The sequence below is a fragment of the Orbicella faveolata genome, unplaced genomic scaffold, assembly GCF_042242905.1.
Source record: "Orbicella faveolata isolate gen_17 unplaced genomic scaffold, um_ofav_v1 contig_34, whole genome shotgun sequence".
NCBI lineage: Eukaryota > Metazoa > Cnidaria > Anthozoa > Scleractinia > Merulinidae > Orbicella > Orbicella faveolata.
In genome coordinates this window covers 26,632,501-26,653,808 of record NW_028301563.1, presented here as the reverse complement: position 1 = coordinate 26,653,808, position 21,308 = coordinate 26,632,501, and the positions used below count along the sequence as shown (strand labels likewise).

The 21,308-nt window shown below is 38.6% G+C and overlaps 3 protein-coding genes and 1 pseudogene across 3 annotated transcripts in view; 1 reads left to right on the top strand and 3 right to left on the bottom strand.

Moving 5' to 3' along the window:
• Nucleotides 1-1,589: 1,589 nt before the first annotated feature.
• Nucleotides 1,590-2,539, bottom strand: LOC110055450 (uncharacterized; annotated as a pseudogene).
• Nucleotides 2,540-2,610: 71 nt separating this feature from the next.
• On the bottom strand, nt 2,611-6,509 carry LOC149105501 (uncharacterized). The gene is made up of 3 exons (XM_089272365.1): nt 6,171-6,509; nt 5,628-5,754; nt 2,611-2,753 (listed from the first exon to the last, which is right to left on the bottom strand). The coding sequence occupies exons 1-3, from the start codon at nt 6,507-6,509 to the stop codon at nt 2,644-2,646; spliced, it is 576 nt and encodes a 191-aa protein (XP_089128491.1). The 3' UTR covers nt 2,611-2,643.
• A 4,284-nt stretch (nt 6,510-10,793) lies between these two features.
• Nucleotides 10,794-13,066, top strand: LOC110055365 (cyclic GMP-AMP synthase-like receptor). Its single transcript, XM_089271864.1, has one exon. The coding sequence runs from the start codon at nt 10,859-10,861 to the stop codon at nt 12,704-12,706; it is 1,848 nt and encodes a 615-aa protein (XP_089127990.1). The 5' UTR covers nt 10,794-10,858; the 3' UTR covers nt 12,707-13,066.
• A 1,005-nt stretch (nt 13,067-14,071) lies between these two features.
• LOC110055442 (retinol dehydrogenase 10-B-like) overlaps nt 14,072-21,308 on the bottom strand; it is a 7,846-nt gene continuing 609 nt past the window's right edge. The window contains exons 2-6 of the mRNA XM_020761834.2: nt 20,638-20,721; nt 19,221-19,459; nt 18,012-18,256; nt 17,071-17,196; nt 14,072-15,608 (exon numbers count right to left, since the gene is read on the bottom strand). Coding sequence (XP_020617493.1) covers nt 15,515-15,608; nt 17,071-17,196; nt 18,012-18,256; nt 19,221-19,459; nt 20,638-20,721 — 788 coding nt within the window. The 3' untranslated portion in view covers nt 14,072-15,514. The remainder of the gene's footprint in view (nt 15,609-17,070; nt 17,197-18,011; nt 18,257-19,220; nt 19,460-20,637; nt 20,722-21,308) is intronic.

Here is a 21,308-nt window from a genome sequence, read left to right as displayed (position 1 = left end):
ACTACTACTACTACTAATAATAATAATAAATAAAATTAATTATTATTATTAGTAGTAGTAGTACTAGTAATAGTAGTAGTAGTAGTAGTAGTAGTGGTAGTAGTAGTAGTTGATGTTAATTAATTCATCTCATATACGCTTTATACGCTAAACCCGGTAAACACGCCATGTACAGAGTGAAATGTGCCTACTGAATGCTAATGAGTTGTTGCAATGATCTTTCTCTGTTGTTGGCGTATATACCGGTTTAAGCGTATATAGCGGGTTTGAGTAAATTTGTTAATCAAGTCTGGCCATATCCGTAGTATACGCCATACCCAGTATACACGCCAACAACAGAGTAAGATTCACTTCATCAACTTACCTTTCATTTTTACTGTAAGTATTTTGATACTTACAGATCAAAACGTGATAGGGAACAGAAATTTTGGGAAATGATCTCTCTCTCTCTCTCTCTCTCTCTCTCTCTCTCTCTGTCCCTCTCTGTCTCTCTCTGTCTCTCTCTGTCTCTCTCTGTCTCTGTCTCTGTCTCTGTCTCTCTCTGTCTTTCTTTCTCTCTCTCTCTCTCTCTCTCTCTCTCTCTCTCTCTCTCTCTCTCTCTCTCTCTCTCTCTCTCTCTCTCTCTCTCTCTCTCTCTCTCTCTCTCCCTGCATGCCCCCAGATCTACTTGTTCTGCAGGCAACCCAAATCGTCGAACTTGATTTATCTGCAACAGAATGAACTGAACATTCTTGCAACTTGCGTCTCAATTCAACAAAGTTGCAAAACATTAATAAAGTTATCATCATTCATTCATTATCACAATCATCATCATCGTCATCATCGTCTTCGCCTTCGAAAAGATCTTTCCAAAAGTTAACTGTCAGAATTATTTTCAGTTAAAGAAGCTTTACTTGTTACTTATTTAAATCTTTACCTTACAGAACTGAAATGAACTGAAAGAGCAATTACAACTGTAATAAACTTAAAGAGCAATTCCATGTTATTCCATATCGTCTCACAGAGAAATTCACGAGTTTGCTCGCAGTTAGACCGCGAGCAGTCTCTCTTTTGCTCGGAAAATCCGTCGCGAGTAGAACGGGCGTCGGAAGACGAGCGACGCCCGCGCTACTTGCGGCTCGCGGCTTCGCATGACACAATCGCACGCTCAAGACCCAGAGGTCGCTGGTGATGCGTTCTTCTTTGCGTTCTTCCCCACTGATTTTCGAGCAAAAGAGAGACTACGCGAAGTTTAGTTCGGAGAGCATTTGCTAATGTCAGGGGGGGACTGTAATCGTGATCAAAAGGATCTCAAACCCGCTGTTTTAAAGCTGCTTCTTGCCGCTGAGACTGAAGTTAGCGACTGGTTAACGGTCAGGTCATTCTCGTGTTTAAAATGTCCACCGTGAATCACTGCACCGCTAAATACATCTGTAGTCGGTATAACGGGACCTTTCATTAACGAGCGTTCTGTCCTGAACATCCTACAGACGCGGGCGGGGCCAAATGTATGGACTGTTCAGGAAATGCTAAATTAAAAGGCAAGTACCTGTTAATAACCAATCGGGTTGCGGAGTTTTAATTTGTTATAATCATGATTAAAAGCAAAATTATCGGCAATCTTTGTCATATTTAATAAGAGTTCTATCTTAATTTTCAAACATCGACTGAAGGTAAGTCGCAACCGAGGGTATCTTCTGTTTTAAACTGGAATTAAATCGTCTTAGTGATTAATGAAACATTTGTTCTACGTGACAACAATGTCTACAAGTAAATTATTTTGCTCATTCGCTACAAACACTACTCGATATTGTCTGGTAAAATCTAAGACGTAAAAATCAACGGATCCACAGGTATAATGCATATGCCTGGGATGTGACAGATCCTGCATGAGCGTCGTAACCAAAGTCAAATTCAGTTTGCTCATTTCCGAAATCAACGAAAGAAACATCGTCAGTTTCTGTTATTCCAATCCCGTGATCAGCACGTGCACAAGCACTTCCTCCTCCACCAATCATCATCACTGATCCATCACCAGTACTCCAGTCACACCAGAAGCCGATGTTGTTGGCGCTTTGGATGTCTCCACTGCACTCAGCCTGTTGAAACCCGTCTGTTGACTTGTACTGACCGCCATATTGAACCGTGCAGCTTTCCAAGCACTGGTTAAAGGCCCAAAGCTTTGCTATTTCTAAAGTCGCCATAACTTGTGATTTTTAATCGGAATGTTTGTCCAGCCAAACAGTTACCTGTGGTCTGTAATAAAGGAGTGTGACTGGGATCATCACTGCGCGTGATCTTAAACTCTCTGCCGCTGACCAACCAAAAGGCGGGTGAGATCATGTCAGCGTTGTTTGACGGATCTGTTGTTGTTCCCATGGCAACTTGCTGGTCGTACCACCAGAAACCAGTGTCTTTCATCCAGTTTTTACTATCACTGTTTGAGAATCGGGCGATCAGCGTCCATCCTTTGCTTTCATCTGTCATGTGACAGTACACCTAATGAGAGAGGAGCGACTTAAGTATTCGTTACTCATTCTTCGGAGAGGAGGGTCATGCCTCTTTCAGTTATATCTTTGTTTGTATTTGGGAACTTTGCTGCTTTGCCGCCGGCCGGCTTGAGAATTTTGGTATTTCCTAGCTACTTAGCCGTTGATGTCTTCTTCATCTTGCTTTGTTTACCTTAGATGACACGTTCCCATTTGTTAGCAAGTATTGTCCATTTGGTAACGTCTCATTTGTTTTGTTTTGAGCCTCATCGCATGAACACGCTTCTGAAAGATAATGAAAAACTCAACAGTTTGATGGTCTTATCATATGTATATTCTTTTGAAATTATTATAGTTTGCACAAGTGCTGCGGAAATTTTGTTTGTCAGGATAACGAAAGTGACACATATCCGGGAAAGGATGAATCATTATATTTGACGAAGAGCTGGGCAATTACCAAACCAAACTCGTGCACGAAAAAAGCGACGGCAAAAATATCGTACAAAACCAGCTACTGGAACGAAACATGGCGAAAAAAGCGGGAAATAAAACTCTTGCAAGAACTTAAGCTAAAAAAAATTCTCCTCCGAAAAATTGCTTTTTTCTCCTTAAAAATATCACTCTTAAGTACCAGACAATTTATTGTGCTCTGTATCTATATGCTTGATTTTGATATTCGTATGATAGAGTTCGAAACCTTTTCAAAAACTAGTTCTAGTCCAAAGCTTGTGTAACTCTGTCACTCACTTCTGCCAATTCTAGATCTAATATGGATTATTGTCAGGTAAAACACTCAGTGCTATTTTTTGTTGAAAAAGGGTTTTACGCGTTTCAGTAAACAGGGCATGAGTTTTAATGGCTTTAACTATGTACAAAAAAAAAAAAATGAATTTACTCAAGCGGTCTAAAATAGCCGAAATTTCGAGCAACATTGGGTGAGCCTAAAAGACGCTTTGTAAAACTTCTAAAAACTGTAATCTTTTGGCGATAATATTTGTCCCCTTATTAGTTGACTTCGGTATATTAGACTTCGTTCGCTTTTAGACTAAGGTTTTTACGAGTTGCCAAATATCGCCACTGACTCGTTGATAAGCGTGACCTAAATTTTAGCAATATCAGCAAGTTGTTTTACAAAAGTGCGACAGTTTATTTTTAAAATTAAAAAAAAATTTACACCGTTATCAATATCCAGGCGAGTTAAATTGGTATCTACAGTCGAACCTCGATTATCCGGACTCGTTGGAACTAGACGAAATAGTCCGGATAATCGAAAATATGAATATTAATGAAGAACAAAACTATTTAAATAAAGCAACACTTAATCGTGAAACAACATTTTTACAAATCGTTTGGAAAACAATATGGTCTACTGTACGTCTTGAACCACTCAACTCTGAGCCAATCAGAACCCTTTCGAGTGTTCTTCGATCATTAATTACGACGCCTGCGAGCGCTGCTTTTGCTCTTTAAAAGTAAACTAAACCCGCTTTTGACTGCACTTTTCAATGCTATAGTTTTAAAAAGAATATTGCTACGGATCTTGATCGTGACTAATAAATATTCATGATAAATTTAGCGAAGAATATCACTTGTTAGTTGGAACGCAAGATAGAAGATAAGGATACAAGTATGCAAAATTTTTTAAACTCCTCAAATCCTTTCCCAGTAGGCCCGCGAAAGTTCTATTTTTGACGTCACCCTTCTTGAGAAAACAAAATTGATCCTCAGTTCGTTGCTTTTTCGGCGACTCAGTAGTGCGCACTACGATTGCCTACCAGACGTCATTATTAGTCGCGTGTACAAAACTGACGCAAATCAAGTAACCCCTAAGAAGAAACGAAAACTACTTCAGCACTTGAAACGCCTTAAACCACTTGGGTATACGTAGCGATAGTTTCAAACTGCTTTCAAACATGTGTTTAAGCCTAGGGCTAATAAAATATGACAAAAAAGGAAGATAAACAACTGACAAAAGAGTTCTAATTTCACTCTTGCTTTCTCGCACCCGATACGTGGCGTCACATGAGCGCGCTCTTAAATAAAAGGCATGCGCAGGTCGATTCATGTTCAAGGTTGTAAAAGCCAGGCCAATCTTTGATCGAGGATTGCTCGGAAACCTGCCCTACAACCCATGATGAATTTTTTTACGGTTGATTTGAAGGGATGAATCGTGTTTAGATCCAAAATTTAAAAAGAATGTTTAGACAGATTTTAATTTGAGCTATTAGTGAAATAGGCAAAGTTTCCAATTTTCTTAGTTTGCGAAAAATTCTGCCCCACAGAATTTTATTTTACTTTGCGTTAATGTTTTATTAGAGCCCAATTCTAATTCTTGAAATTTTGGAGAAAGGAAAAAATATTGGAACATTTTTCAAAAGAATTAGAATTTGGGCTGTTATATTATAATCCATCAAAACTGTAGTAAGCCACCTTATCATTGAAGTTTTTTCCCGCCATAAAAATATTTCTAAAGTTAAACTAATTAATAAAACTGTAAATACCACCAGACGAGTTTTAAAGTTTTCTGCGTGTTAGTAAGGACAGCCGCTTCGTGGACTGCTAAAAATGTTTTTTCTAATACAGTCGGAAACAAAGAAAGGTCAAGAAACCATGTTATGCTTAAAAAGCGAACAGGATTTGATATATTTGACCAAGATTTGACACTTGCACATTGCGTTTACAAAATATGGAAATTTCTGGGTTTTGTTTGTTTAATTTTATCCGTTTGGTGAAATGCTTAGGTGGATTTCATTAAAAGTCTGGTAAAGCTATGGCCGATGAAATGACTGCAAAGCCGTCGGGAAAAATTATATTGAAATTACGCTTGAGTCGTGTGATAATTATTAAAATTGATTTTTTTGTTAAATTCATTCGGTTGGGTGAAATGCTTATTGGTGAATTTCTTTAAAGGTTTTTGTGTCTGGTAGACGATTAGCATTTTAGGGGAGCACCGCTTTTAATCTATATCATGTATTGATGATAGAAGCGCTACCTTAAATTAATTTCAAGACTTCTGCAAACACTTAAACCGATTTCTAATTTTCGGAAGGCGGTTTTCCCTGACAGTGACACTTAACATAATTTTACGTTGGAGCGCTTTGAGTACTGTGGTGTACAAATACAAATAATCATAGTGCAACTATTAAGGTATTTTCTTACCGAGTTTGATTTCACATTTGTCCCCAATCCAAGGCACTTTGCACGAGCATGAGAATGTTTGTTTCTTGTCGTCTGCTACACAAGAACCACCGTTGAAGCAGCCTAGAGCTGTGGGATTCCGACAGCCCTATTCACACATGAAAAGCGCTTAAATTACAATAATTAAAAGACAGTTCAAAGTTAAGGAAGGAAGAAAATACATTCTAAAACAATTATGAGTCAGTTATCAAGAAGTCGGTTACATCACGGTATTTATATGATAGTCTTTTTTCTTCTTCTTTTTTTTTTTCCTAGCCGTGCACTGGTGTGTTGCGAGCTTCTCTTTTTCACTCGCCCACGTACAAAACTTAAAATAATATAACTGTTTTAAGAACGTTTTGATTTCGAAGGTGTCTTGGACAATATTCCGGTGTCCCAACTGATCAAAAATAATTCAATTCTGAGACCAACCGTCAAGTTCTATCAAAGACCACAAACAGCTTATCGAGCCCAGGTGCTAAAGGTTTTCTGACTCAGTGCGACAAATGGCTAATGGCTACTTACCTTTAAGAGCAAAGAAAACGTCACTCCTTGTTGATCATGAAACTTGCTGTTTTCGCCAATGGCCCCATGCTTGTTCAGTTCGCAAGTTCCTTTCGCGTTTTTCTTGGATGGCATCTTGAAATTAGTTGAAGTACACCAGGAATTTCCCAGGCAAGAATGGCTGCATGAAGTCAGGCTGGGAGACTCAAACCTATTGACAACATGTCCCTGAAGCCGTTTATTTGCCTGTGTCGTGAAAAATACTGAACGAGAAGGTTTGGAGTCTTCTCCTGCAGCGTGAACAGTGACATTCGCTATTATTTGAAACAGGACAAAGGACAACGCGATTATAAAGTCCATCACTTGAGGTTACGGTAGACCTTCAGAGTTGTATTAGAGAACACCTTTAGTATTCGCGTCGCTTTTAACAAAACCATTGGACACTACATCACCGTTAAGCTAACAAAATGCAGAATCAGAGGAAATAATAATATTGATGATTTGGATCTATTGGTTGGTGCATACAAGCCTTCAAACACAAAACCGACAATGTTTGCTAAACTAAGTTACCTTCCTTCGCGTTTACAAGTACGAACAAACAAACTACCGCCACCATGTCAATAAGCAGGTGACGGCGGGACTACAAAAGTGTGTGAGGCTTATTCGATGTTCCTATTGGTTACTGAGGAAATCTAAATTGAACCAGACGAATAGGATATTTGCTAATCTTCGTCACATTAGACAGACTAAGAGAAGAATACTTTAAATGTCAAAAAGCAGACTTTTCATTCATTGCAGAGCTAAAACATTCGTTGAAAGGCATACATTTACGAATTTTTGGTTGTAGTTATGTACGCCCTTGTTCCAAAAAATGCAGACACAAGAAAACGTGAATGATGAGATGACTTTTAGGAAATTCTTTATAAGCCAGTGCAATGCAGGTTAGCAGCATATTTTAATTGTAATTAATTGGTAAAGATAATGATAATGATAATGATGATGACGTTATTGTTATTATCATTATTATTATTATTATTATTATTGTTGTTGTTGTTATTATTAATTATCAGTATTTAGGGCTAGGCGGACTGAATTCCACTTCTCCATGGATGATCTTAAAATTTGGCATGTGTGGCGCTTTGGCTTCTTCAAAAATGTTCTTGTGTAGCAGGCTTCGTTTTATACAAGGGGATCGCTCATTTCCCAAATATAAGCTCGAGCTACGAATTCAAGTAATCTCGTGCTCAGATATTACTCTGTTTAACGTGGCTCCATATAGTTTTACGATCGCACGCGCGCTGAGGACGAAAGCTCAAGTAGTCTGCGCGCGCTCGAAGGAAAACGTCAGTGTTTTTGAATATTTTCTGACGTCAACATGAGCACAAAAAGCAAAACTGACAGTGAATTTTCTCGCGTTTCCTTCGGTGAAATTCCGTAAAATTTGGCAGATTGGTAGCAAATATTTTACTTTAGTCGGAGCTCGTTTTTCAGGGAAGTCTATAGGACCAGATTTTTTGTAGCGGTAAAAGACATAAATTTGAAAAAATCGAAAAAACTGGTTTTACAAACCCTACTTTTTTTCGTGTTTAACCCTTTGAATACCAAACTTTCGCCAAAAAATACCGTTTTTAACCGTTTACTCAGGTTTCTTAGCTACCATGACGCTAAATAAGCCTGAGTTTTGCTAAAAAAGCTTTTTTTACTAAAAGGAGAGATTTTTTCGAGGATTAGGTACAAAATTGAGCAAAACTTCAATTACGGGCATGCGCATAAGCCAAAATTTTTTTCTTTTTTTTTTTTTTTTTTTGCCATTAACCGTTCTCAATTTCGTTTGTTGGCCCTTTCCTTTCTGTTTTCCTCTGCCCTTTTACACTGGCTACCTTTTGCATTGTATGCTCTTTCTGGCTGCAGTGAAAAGTTGGATGTTAATTACGGGCGAAGCCTAGAAATGGACCTTGATCAATCAGAGGCGCTGTGGACCATTTTACCACCGTTTTCGCACCAAAACTGATAACCTTGTTTCTCGATTTGCGACGTCGGAATGTCGTCGATATCTAAACCTGACCATTGTGCGGAAAGGGCTAGCCTAGCACTACTATCTGCTTATCAAGAATATCTGATGACATTTAAATTAATGGCGTCACAAGAGGTGTAAAGAGCACGACCATTAATTACGCATATATGCGTAGTTGGTATTCAAAGGGTAAAAATTCGTATCCCGCTGGAAGCGATGTGTTGTGAAAATTTTGGAAGATTTCACCGAAGAAAATTCAAGAAAATCACAAATAAAGCCACACAAACAGTACAAAACACGTTTGGTTGAGCATTTATAATTAAAGACTAAAGCCCAAAATTTTACCAGAGGTGATAGCAAAACACTATTTAATCATTCCTTATTACATGTAATAAGTTTGAAAGGACTGGGTGTGAAAGCGAATGCAAAAACAGCATTCAAAACATAACACTTGCGCGCGCAACGCCATAAATGATTACCCTATGGAGCCACCTCAATTTGACTCAGCGGTTCAAGATTATAGTTCAAGCACTGGCTACCAAAGGCATGAGCACTTTTCTGTTTCAGTCTGGTAGTGTTGATCTCACGGCCAACCCGAGGCATTCCGCCGCCCGCAATTCAAGAAATAAACCATTGATACCAAGGCACACGGCGCGGCTCCTCGGTAAGCCTTAGCAGTCTGGACCAAACATGCTCAAATCGAAAATCTGTCTTGCCCAAAAATTTGGAATTAAACGCGGCCTCTAACACGGAACTCTAATGCGAAGTCTTGGAAATTAGAGCAAGTATGAAAGTACCCGGCATTCAACGTACGTGACATTGCGACATTTAGACGTACCTAGAATATGTCAGGCAAATTAATTAAAAACAATGTCATAATTGAAAAGAACATTAGTATTGTTTCTCCAACAGCACGGTGACCTCACTTTTATAAATTCGGAAAATGATAAGTTTGAACGACCAACGGCCAAGAAGCACGAAGGTATTTTTTCTTAGCTTTGAAAAGTCGTAAATTTGCACTGAATGAATTTAGTGGTCGGCTGATTTAGAAGAGTTTTTAAGTGAGTGTCAAAAAATCAAAGCCAAAGTCATTACTCTGGCCATGATCATAAATGAAACAGACAATCCAGTGAACCAATCAAACGACGAAGAGTAAAGACTTTGGCTTTGATTTTTTAACACTCACTTAAAAGCTCTTCTAAATCAGCCGACCACTAAATTCATTCAGTGCAAATTTACACTGCGCCAGCGAGAAGGGTATACCGGGAGAAACGACACGAATCACTTGAGTAGAACGGCTTTATTCCGGGGTAGATAGCACGACCGCAACTTAATACAAGATGGCGGACCAGGAATGGTGATGCGTCACATGACTGGCTATATACCGCTGACCGGTAATGGAGCGACCTTTCTTTATCTTGTTCTCTTACATTTCTTAAGGTGGCATGGTACCCTCAAATGGACCAAAAAGTTTGTTTAAATATGGTGAAGAAAGATCAATTGTGTGCTATTGCACTCAAGAAGAGAAATTAAATTTTGAAAGTTCTACTCAAAATGGTTGCTATGGAAACCAGCCACAGCCTTTTGAGGTAGTGTTTTACAGTATTGACGCCAACAGTTCCTGCTCTTTCACAAAACAAGATTTGATTTTCAAGCAAGAATATCTTGCAAGTTTCTGTTTCGTTCTATGCAATAAACTAAAGTTTTGACAGTTAACTCTTGTTTTCAGTGCTTTCCACAGGCTTTATTTGGAAATAACCTTATTTTGCACCAAACCCAGTGCAACAATTATCTAGTGTCTCGTGACAGACGTTAAAAATGTTATGATTTTTTTAGTTTATTGCATCACGACACTATTGGTCTTTGATCAGCCCAAGTTTCGAGAATTCTACTTAAAAACCTTGCAAAGTAGAAATGTTGGCGCGAAGTCAGTCGGTACAAAAGTAAACTTTTGAGAAAAATGCACTTTAAGTTTCTTACACGAAGTATTAAGCATTTAACGAGCCACAAATAGCGGAGGGGGGGTGCAGATTGGATCTCGGGGGAGGGGGTGCAATGGTTGTTCTATTTTGTAAAAAGTTACCGCAGTTGTGGGAAATATTCCTTTTCATAAGGGAAATGAATGAGCCTGTGATGGCAATTTGAGGCCAAGCTTTTCACAAATAATTATACCAATCGATTTGTGCATGTCTTAAAAGTTTTTTTCTAAATAGTTTCGTTCATATAAGTTAAAAATAATCTATGTTTTTGGTCACGTTCTTATAGTAAACAGTCGTTGCTATGGCCGTTGCTACGTGAAAAAACTTATACCACTGTGTACTTTCCTTAAATTTCACACTCATCTGGAAGGAAATTCGGCAAGATCGTTTCAAAATGTTTTTGACAAGTCCTCAAGGGTCTTAAGTCTTGTATTTCCAAGAAATTGAATTTTTCATGCACATCGCCATATTTTAGGGTATCGTACCCCCTTAACATCCATTTCGTAGTAAGGACCCTAAAACAAGATTGCATGCCAAATTTCAGCAAAATCGGTGAGGTACGGTGGCCGGCCAAAGTTTGAATCTTATAGACCATGACTCTTAATAACAATTGCCCTATTTAACATAAGAAACGGAAAAAGTGAAGGATTCTGAAGATTGTAGTCAAATGACGCCATCACGCAAATCGCTTATTGATGTGATAATACTGAATCGTCATGTCTGAAATCGTGGAACGTTTTGAGAAAAAAGCAAGGTTTGAAGATGAACACGAAGCGGTATTGATTCGAGAGAAACTCGAGCGATTTGTGGCCAACATTCTGGCAGCGGTGGAAAAGCGAGACAAGCGATTTCAGAGCACTCTTATTCAAAGCGGAAGTGTTTACGAAGGAGTGAAAGTTCGCCGTCCAGATGAATTTGACTTCATGATCAGAATTGACTTACTCACCGACAAACCATTGTTTCATCCATGTGACAAAGGTGAAGGCTACACAAAGCTCCTCCTAAAAGAACAAGAATGGGAAGAATTCAACGATGGCGAAGGATTCTTCAACCCAAATCTGCTGTCCCGTTTGTTCAAGAAGCTTGTCAATGCATCTCTAAGTGACGCCGAGCTACCTGAAGGATTGGCCATCCAACGAGTTAACCAAGAATTGTTCAGGAAAACATGGTGGCCTGTGTTTTCTGACATACTAGGAAATAGCGATGGCCAAGAAAGCTCATCTGGTGTGATGTACTCGGAAACACACGGCCCGGCTACAACACTTTACATTCAGTGGCAAGGCGGTAATAGTTATAGGAATTTAATGATAAGCGTTGATTTGACACTGACTTTGGATTATCAAAAATGCAAGCTTCCTGTTCAGTTGACCAAGCTTCCACAAGAAATAGGACAAGTTCTTCAGAAGTGTGGATTCCACGTTGTTCCTGCTGGATATGACAGCTGGCGCATCTCTTTTTCCATAGCAGAAAAAGAAATCCTGGCCTCTTCTCCAGACGGTTTCAAAGCGTGTTACCGAGTTCTGAAAGTCCTGAGAGATGAGATATCGGAAAGGCTGGGATGGGATTCATCTTTGGTTCCATCTTACATGTTCAAGACCATCCTTTTTTCCGAGCTATCCACAATGGACCGTTATCTGTGGGAAAATAAATTTTGGTCTCAAAGGATAAGTCAAGTTTTGGAGCTGGCTTGTGAAGGCGTGAAGAGGGAGAAAATTTCGCGCTTTTTCATACCCAGACACAATTTACTGACGGTGGCTGATCACGAGAACAAACTGCGCCAGTGTGTCCTGGAAGACATGTTAAATCAGATGAAGGGTTTGGAATTGGCATACACACCAGATAATGCCAGGGAGAGAAAACAACAGATCAGGGTGCTGCAAATGACTGACTTGCTGGATTCCATGATTTCAGGTCTCCTTGCTGGAAAGAACCCGACTGATGTCTGGAACAAAATGTTTCTCAACCTTGATAACGTTCCTCAGTACGAGAAGATAGGCTGGTTTTGGAAGCAGGTCACGGACCTCGATAGCATTGAGCTTGATGAAAATGCTTACAAGAAGTTGAGCCAAATGTGGAGTTCTGTCGAGGTTTTCTTCAAGAAGTTACTAGCTTCTCTTGAAGGAGAACTCAACTTGTTAGCACATAAGGTCTACATCAGAACCTGTGAGAGGAAAAATAAATTTGAGTCTGAGCACAAGGGGCTGTCGGAACAGGACGTCGAGCAGATTCCTCTTCACCCAGTTGCTTACGAATGGTTAGAAGACCTTGTTAATTTTTACACTCAAGAGGATAACTCAACGTTGCCAAATATTCACAAAGCAGTTTCTCCTGAGTTCACAGCTACAGGTTGCTTTCATGGCGTTGCTGATGTTACAGTGAAAGAAGGTAGCAACAAAGGGTTTACTCTTTTAAAACAGCGTCTCAAACAGTACCTCTTCATGGTCCCCGAAGATTTCCTTTTAGTCGGTGTTGCTGATTATGTTGGCCAAATTATTCTGCGTGGTAAAGAAGTATTGAGCCGTAGACTCGACTACATCACGATTCCCGAGTTAGATTTAGACTGAACTCGGTGCGAGAAGACAGAGACAGCTCCACTGGCACCAGGAAGACATCTCGTAGTTGGACACTCATAAGAGGACAGTAGGTTAATGCTCACGTAGAGTGCAAAATACTATAGAGTGCTCGACACTACTTTTTTTAACTTCCCATAAGTTTAGTGGACAATTCTGCTAAGCAGACATTTTCTTATCTCGGTGTGCGAGGTTGAAATTTTCCATTTTGTTTCTAATAATTATTCTAGGCGCTACCATTTTTATCCTGTGACAGCGACTGAACGATGCCAAACAAACCATAGCTGGCTTTGGTTGTTATATAGCCTTTTAACGAATTAAAGCGCTCACTGTTAGCCACAATGGCATATCTTATCTCTGTGTCTTGACCTGAATGTATATCCAGTGAAACTGTAGCGTAATACAACCACTCTTGTTTTCTTTTACTGAGAGACCACAATAACAGCTGGTTTGGTTTCACTGTCACGCCAGCAAGAGGTAAAATAAAAACAACAACAAATTCGCCCAGGCACCCGGACACCCACTTGCGAACTGGACACCTGCGAATAAGACCTCCTGTAACACTATGATCACGGGAGGGAATTCCCCAGTGAACTACAAAATTTAGAAAGTAACCCAGAACAGATGACACTTTGGTAGCCCTGCTCAACATTTAGTCAATAGATCGTTTTCACGTGACGTCACCACTTTCGAAAATCCACAGCTAAAGAGCCTCTAAAGTTTTTTATCCTCATCAGGCATAAGAGGCGGTATATTTATATCTGTTTACAATTTTACAGCTCAATAGCGTGCTTCGTTTGGAATCCAGAGCATTTTGAATTTCTGGGTTAAGGAGGTGCGTGACACAAAGCTACGATCGAGTTTGTCGAAAAATATATACTTATCTCATGATTTTGAACCTTTTTAGAAGTTAGAGCATTATGAAAAGTGCTTATGTAAATGCTTGTTTGATCAGAACTGATAATCAGTCGCCTAGATAGCCAAAGTAAGTTTCAGATTTTACACTATTTTCCGACCGCCATGTTGGTGTACCACGGAGGTACACCAACATGGCGTTTTCATACTGAGCTCTGCAAATATCTGCGAAACATTTCGACGAATATCTGAAGTTTGGGGAAACGCACAGGCCTAAAACTTGGAGAAGTGTCTTATTTAGTTATTTTCTATAACATCGTAAGTTCATAGCTTTTTCCACTAGATGGTTTTCGATTTATCTTTTTATTGCATGACAGTGAAAACGATCTATTAAATTGAATGTCATTCACCACAATATCTTTGTTGCTTTGTTTACATTGCATATCTCTTCCCTTTGGTAACAACATTGCGTAAAGATTTTCCTGATAACACTACATAGTCAACAGTTTCTTTTGTTCATTGTTTTGTTCAATTAGTAGTCTAAGTTGCACATAGTTCGACACGCACAGTTCATTAAGAGTCCGATTTTGACAATGATCACCGCATACAGATTTAAAATCCATGTACTGTGTGTATTTGACCGTCAAGTGATGAAATACACCTGGATAAGGGGAAAATGCCACCTTTGCATTCACCGGCACATGTGAAACAAAAACCTACAGGATTCTAAACACTTCTAGGTTGCCCTGGGTAAACTGTGTAAGAACTCTGTAAAACCGGTTTAAAACAATTAAAAACAAACGTTTAAGCTTTGAATTTCTCTATATGTAGTTTAGACGAATCTCTTGAAACAATCTTTAGATACTAAAAATTTGCACAGAAAGATTTTGACTAAAAAACACCAATTTGTGAAAATATTTGGGAAGAAAAAAATCATTCTGAGAACAAACCGACAAGAATAATCAACCAGGCATACACGTTTCTTCTGGATATCACAGACCTGCCAACTCTCTCGATTCTGGATCAGTCTTACGATTTTTTTGATCTTTTTTCACAGCCGTCACGAAAAGACTCCCGCGGATTTTGGGGGGAAATTGTGAAATGAAATATTACCTCGTTGAATAAAAATGAAAAATTACTGAGAAGTGGCCGTGCCATAAAGTAATGAACTAATAGAGGGGAACAAATCACTATTCAGCATTACATTTAGTGGTTTCTAACGTACAGTGTGATTTGCGCTTGTTTTTAGTTTCCTTGTAGTCTTTGCGAGTTCATACGACACGAGCGATCACAATTGGATCAAAATGGTGTAAAGAAGGGTTTGTTGAATCTTTTTCAGAAAAAAAATAGAACCTCCCGAATTTTTATTATTATCATTACTAGCATTTGTTTTTCTCATGGATATCCTGATTTCTCTTTATCAGGGGTTGGCATGTCTGTATACATGTGTATATAATCATCCATACTACAGTATGTATTTAACATTCTTCTATACAGATGATACTAAAGACTTAGGGTGCTTTCATTATGCCAGAGCGACCGGTCAGAGACCAGCGGGACTAACCGAGGAAAACAAAACGATATTTTCCGATCAAACCAGGCCAACCGAGAGGAATGGCCATTACTATTTTTATAAATTACTTTTCCGAATTCCCTAGATAAGTGAAATCTACAGAAGAGAAGCAGGGCAATGCTCAAACGGGTTTGTCAAAATGGAACGGCAATTCGGTCCGACCGGTCCAACCGAAGTGGTCCGAATATTCCTGTTGGACCGAACCGAACCGGACCTTTCCATCTGACTTTCGACCTAAATTACCGGAATTTTTGGCATAATGAAAGCACCGTTGATTTTTCAGCAGGAAAAGATTCACACCCTTTAATGTTTTTTGTTTGTTTGTTTTTTTATGGTGAGAGAAGGTCGGAGACAAGTCAGCTCTAACCCAGCATCTAATCAGACTTCTTTTCATCTGCTGGAACGTGTTCACCCACTCCGACTTGAAGGAAGTCATATAACACCAGCGCGGCTTTTGCTGGCATGATCCTGAAAAAACAAACAAAAAAGAACACATGTATAAAGATTGACTTGATGTAATTACAAGTGGCAAATTGATTTCACTATTGATTAAAGTGAACAAATCACAGACTAATATTCATTGATGCGCTGCTTTCACTCGATTCAGGAATTTTCCTGAACTTCCAAGGTGTTTGAACAGATTAATGCAATACAATATGTACAGCTTCCCCTGAGCCACCATTAAGATCATTTCCCTCCACCTGCGTTTAGCTGTCAGTCTTGAGGAATGAGTATGTAACTAATATTGTTTAATACAGGTTGACCATTAAATCTCATCTCATTCCTCATCATGCCCCGCAGGACACCTAAGGCCATATTTTTTTTTCTATAATCAGGCTTTGTTTTACGGTGTAGGGTAATTGGCCCTATGCCAAACCCCCAACCTGGAGGGCCAGGGACTTTCCTTTAGTCTGGTTTCTACCCTCTGACTTGCCCGGTATGATTGAATCTGCCAAGGAGATTGAACTCCCAGCCGGTATAGATCTTGGGGTCATGGAAACACACAAGCTCTCCTACCACTACAAGACCATTAAATACAGGATGACAAACCAAACTCCATGGAAACTGAGGCCAGTTTAATCAAAGGGTCATATTTCAGTCGAATACCCTGTTAGTAGATACCCCACAGGGTAATTTCAGGAGTACTTTGATGCAGAATACATCTACATTGATCTCCAGATCACTTGTCTCTAGAGATAAGTTTTTCCCTAGAGAGTTTAGTGATATCCATTAGTCTGCATGCATATTACTATTAATAGGGGCTTTGTAAGAAAAAGTGCCTGACTGGGTCAAAATAGCTCGTGTACAAAAATGTGCACAGTGATGTAGCAAGCATTCCCGTATGAAGGGCTTTTTCTGCATTCTGGCAATGTGCTAACTGAGCAAGAACCCAGTGCTTCGTTGATGTTTTGCTCTTTGGTTCCAGTTTGCAAGCACCCAGAATGCAGGCAAGTTCTTGATACAGCAATGCTTCCTAAGGTAAAAAGCAATTATTATTTTAAACTACTTACACCCTGTATTACTAAATACTATTTATCATTGTTAGTTATTGAAAATGCCTGCAGGTCAGCAGGGGTAAATTTGCCAAATGTTGAACGCAGAACACTGAACATGGAATGCATTGTTTGTTTAGGGTTAGTATCACTCATGTTTGCTTAGTCTTACGGTTAGGTTTTATTCATTGGAAAGGCTGACAGCATTTATTTATATAAAATGTATTTTACTGTATATGGCCCTATAATTCCAACAAATAAATGTTAATTAACCACATGAAAAATGAGTGAAACTAACCACAAATTTATATAGTGCATTCCAAAAAAAAAGGCACTTGTCTCATTCAGCTGGCACTTGCAAAAGGTAACCACTAATGAACTGTACATACAGTACAAGCACATGTAAAAGCAAGATTTAAAAAGAAAAATCAACTTACGCATTCAGGGCAAAGTTTACTGCACTATGACGAGGAATCATAACAACTGGTTGATCTCTGAGTATGCCAGCCACTGTCTCTTTCGCCACATATTCTGGCTCCAGTGTAGGATACAAGGATGGAAAACTGCAAAAACACATCCACAACCTACAGTCACATATTGTGTAAAATCAAGGGCATCCAACAATAAAAGTCAATTATGAGAAATTACGGGTAGAAATGTTTTTCTTTTCTTATTTGTCCCCTTTTCAAATCATTAAGGTCCACCTTAAAAGGTAGTGCAAGAGTTTCCTGCAACTCCCATTGACAGTCATCTACAGTGTAGATGAATGGCCACACGAGGGGAGACATAAAGTCATCTGCCAGTTATGAGCAAATGAGCAATTTAACCCTTTGTCAACTCTTGTGAAAATGTTACAAATAGGTCCAAAAGCAAGATCAGAGAACACAAGTCTCAGAACCACTCCATGAGTGCTACAGTGTACTGTACCAGTCAGATTAGAGCATCTCAGGCCATGGTTGGTGCACTGGACTGACTCTATGATCTGGATCATTGTGGTGAGCGATGGGTCACTGATCACAGTCTGTGTTGTGTTCCTTAAGGCAAGACACTGAATCACAGCACCTCTCTCCACTCAGGTGCATAAAATTGTACCAGTTGGCAAATCAAATACAGTGACAGAGGTAGTGACAGTGAGCTATGGACTATGATTCCTCTATGCTGTATAAACTGGAGATACTGTAAGTACATGTACATCCAAATGGGCCATTGGGTTTAAACCTTATCCAGTCTTTCAGTCCAGATGGTCAGACCAGCTTTTAAAGTACAAAGCCCTCATGTTTAAAATGCTTTCACCTAAAGTTCTGCTCTCTTTCTCCAAAACAAGAAGTGTTTAAAAGCACCTCAAGTCACATTGTCAATGTTGCAATATTGTACTTACCGTGCCTTTGGATGCCACACAAGTCCAGTGTTTGTGGTGTACGGTTCAACACAAGTCACTCTTACCCCAGTTTTGCCCATTTCATAGAGCTCCAGTGCTAAAGAATGACTGAATCCAGTTGCCCCAAATTTAGATGCACAGTAGTCTGTCAAGTTGGATACAGGAAAAATGCCTGCCAGTGATGTTATGTTAACAATGTGACCCTTGTTTTTCTCCAGCATGTTTGGAAGAAATGACCTTACAGTCTGCAGGGCAATAAGAAGCAAAATTTTTCAATGCACTGATCTCTCCAGAAGGGAGCTCATGGAAAATTACAGGCTTGATGATCTTACTACTGGTAACAATTCAGAAGGCAAATATTGGGAGTAAGACCAAATTGTACAGCTAAACTTTAGAATTTTTGAAGAAGTAAAGGGGTGTGTGACACCCATTTCCCCTCTGGGGAAAGACATGACAATTGTGAGTGGAATGAATTCATGAATTCACACCAAACCACTTCCAAGGGAGAGGACTATAGATAATTTCGGAGAAACAATAATTATTTGAAAATACAGTTCAAGTTGTTTGTGTTATGAATACATTCAAAATTAACCTACATGTAGTATGTAGCAGACAGCAGACTGATATCACATTGTATAAAGAAAATAAGACTGACTTGAGTAACTATATAGGCAGGTGAGACAAAATTGAAGAGCTGTCACTAAGAAAAAATCTCTCTGCAGACATTGAATAAATTATTTATCATAACTTTTATATGAATTAATTTTTAATTTCAAATACGCGTCAAATATTTGCAGTCATTCACTTCAAATTGAGAGCACTTACATCTATATTATTGACACTAAGTATTTAAAGAAAACATCATATTCCACACTGACACTCATTAAAGCCAACCTCCTGACCCTCCACCAAATGAATACAATGTACATGTACATGACAATAATTTAATGACAAATTAATGTCTTTTGTTAAGTAAATTCTAATATTTTTCATCAGTAACAGTAAAAAAAAAAAAAAAAAAAAAAAAAAATACGGCTCTTGTTTCCTTTTGAATTTCACACCCTTTTAATTGGTCTCCAAATATACAAACATTGCAACCTTGAAACTGTTTGAATGCAGCTTACAATTCCTGCACTTATCAATTTTTGTAAAACAGCTTAATCAAATAACTAAGCTATATGCAATGCAAGGCATGTGTACAAGGCTTACCCAAAAGTGTGCCAAAGTGTTGATTCTCATAGTTCTTTCAATCTCGACATCTTTTAAGTTCATCAATTTCTTTCCAATCAAGATTCCAGCATTGTTTACCAATACGTCCACATCTCCAACTTCCCGCTGTACCTTTGCAGCCACCCGATAAACATCTTCCCTGCTGCTACAGTCACAGTCAAAGGTGTGAGCCACTTTACCATGGGCACGTACTTGAGCAGCCGTCTCTTCATTTGAATCTGTGCAAAATTTGTTCAGCATCTTTAAGTTAAATTTAGTACTCTAAGTAATACTCCATGGCTTCTTACTCCAGACCTATACCTTAGCTTGTGTAGCAATTTTGTAGTCATGTTTAAAATGGACTCGTGGATCAAAAGCACTACAACATTTGCAGACTTGATAACAGACTGCAGACTTTTTAACTACACTAGACAGTGTAAATATTGTATTTCCATTCCATTACCAAGAGCTAACCACAAACAGGCCAACCTGAGCTCTTTTCGGGCTAACCTAAGTGATATTTAGGCAAACTGGAGATCTACATGTATTAGGACCTAAATTTAGTCTGCAGTCTGCAAATGTCATACAACTGACCAAAAGCATAGAAACATGGGCAGGTATATTTTGCAGGTTGCAGGTTAAAACAAAAAAAAATTAACTTTTGAGTCTTAGATAGCCTACACAGCCCTCCAGTTAGCCTAAATAGCACTCCAGCTGGCTGGTAAATCAGCTAATAGGTTGCTACATGTATCTGTGGTTAGCCTTTTATACTGGAATTAATTCAACTTCAATTTGAACAAACAGCTCATTTCAACCTGCAACCTGCAAAATACACGTATACCTGCCGTAGAAACATTTGTTAGTAAGAAAGGAGGTTTAAGTAAGTATTAAGTAAGTACAAGTAAGTAAGAGTTTATTTTTTGAGGGTAGCACATGACAGTATAAACTGATCAACCAGTGGCCCTCAATCTAAATTACAAATATTAATAATACTAAGATAAATACAGCAAATTAAAAATACTAGAAAATAAGAAAAATTGTAAGACATTTAGACACGTTGAAACTAGGCTAAAAGATATTTTTTTAAGAGCAGTTTTAAAGGCGTTAATGGTGTCTTTCTTTCATACATTGAGTGGAGTCGCATTACAAAGCTTAACTCCATATCCCATGTGCTAGGTTAATATCTTGCTGAGCTTTTGATCTCGACAAACTCAAGACAAAATAGAGGTTTGTGGACTCAGACTACTTCATGGGATGGGTCACTGTTCTTTGAGAAGAAATTATTTGCAAGCTTGGACAATCGCAATGTTTAGAATATTGCTTACATGTAAGCTAAAATTAAACACTGCAAATGTAGAATTACAGTACAGGTGAAGATTTTAGGACCTTTATAAATACAGTGATTTTTGCTTGTTACCTTTGTTTATGTCCCACAAGACCAGCTTAGCACCATGAGCAGCAAATTCCAGAGCCAACTGTCTGCCAATTCCACCACCAGCACCTAACAGATTACAAAGAATATCTGGCATATTTATATGCACCAGTGATAGAGAACATGTGCAATAAGAGTGGTTTTTGCCTGCACTTAGAAATTGACAGGTATTCATTAATTTTTAGTGTCAATATTTTGTAGTAGTTATCTATTATTTCTAAGAATTTGGTTGTTTTTAAATTGGTTGATCGATTATTTTATTGTTTTCATTTAATATATAGTGAGGGTTCCACTTAAAACCACCACAGCGAGTTGTGTTCACTCATTAAATTATCATTATTATTTACTACTTACATGTATATTATCTTTCTGAAAGATCTAATAAAGAGTTCAACCTAAATGTAAATCCATGGGGTCATATGTATACCTGTAAGTGTACATATATATGTATTTTACATGTATTTTCTGTTAAGGGATTTGGGACTTGTATAGCTTCCACCACTCTAGTTCTGAGAACGTCCCTTCACATTTGGATCTGTGCCAACTCTCCCGGATTATCTGAGAGTCTCATGGATACAGACCGTATCTTCTACACAGGTCACTAATTCTCGTGGACGATACAAAGGAAAGCTAATAAAATACATTTTTCAGACATG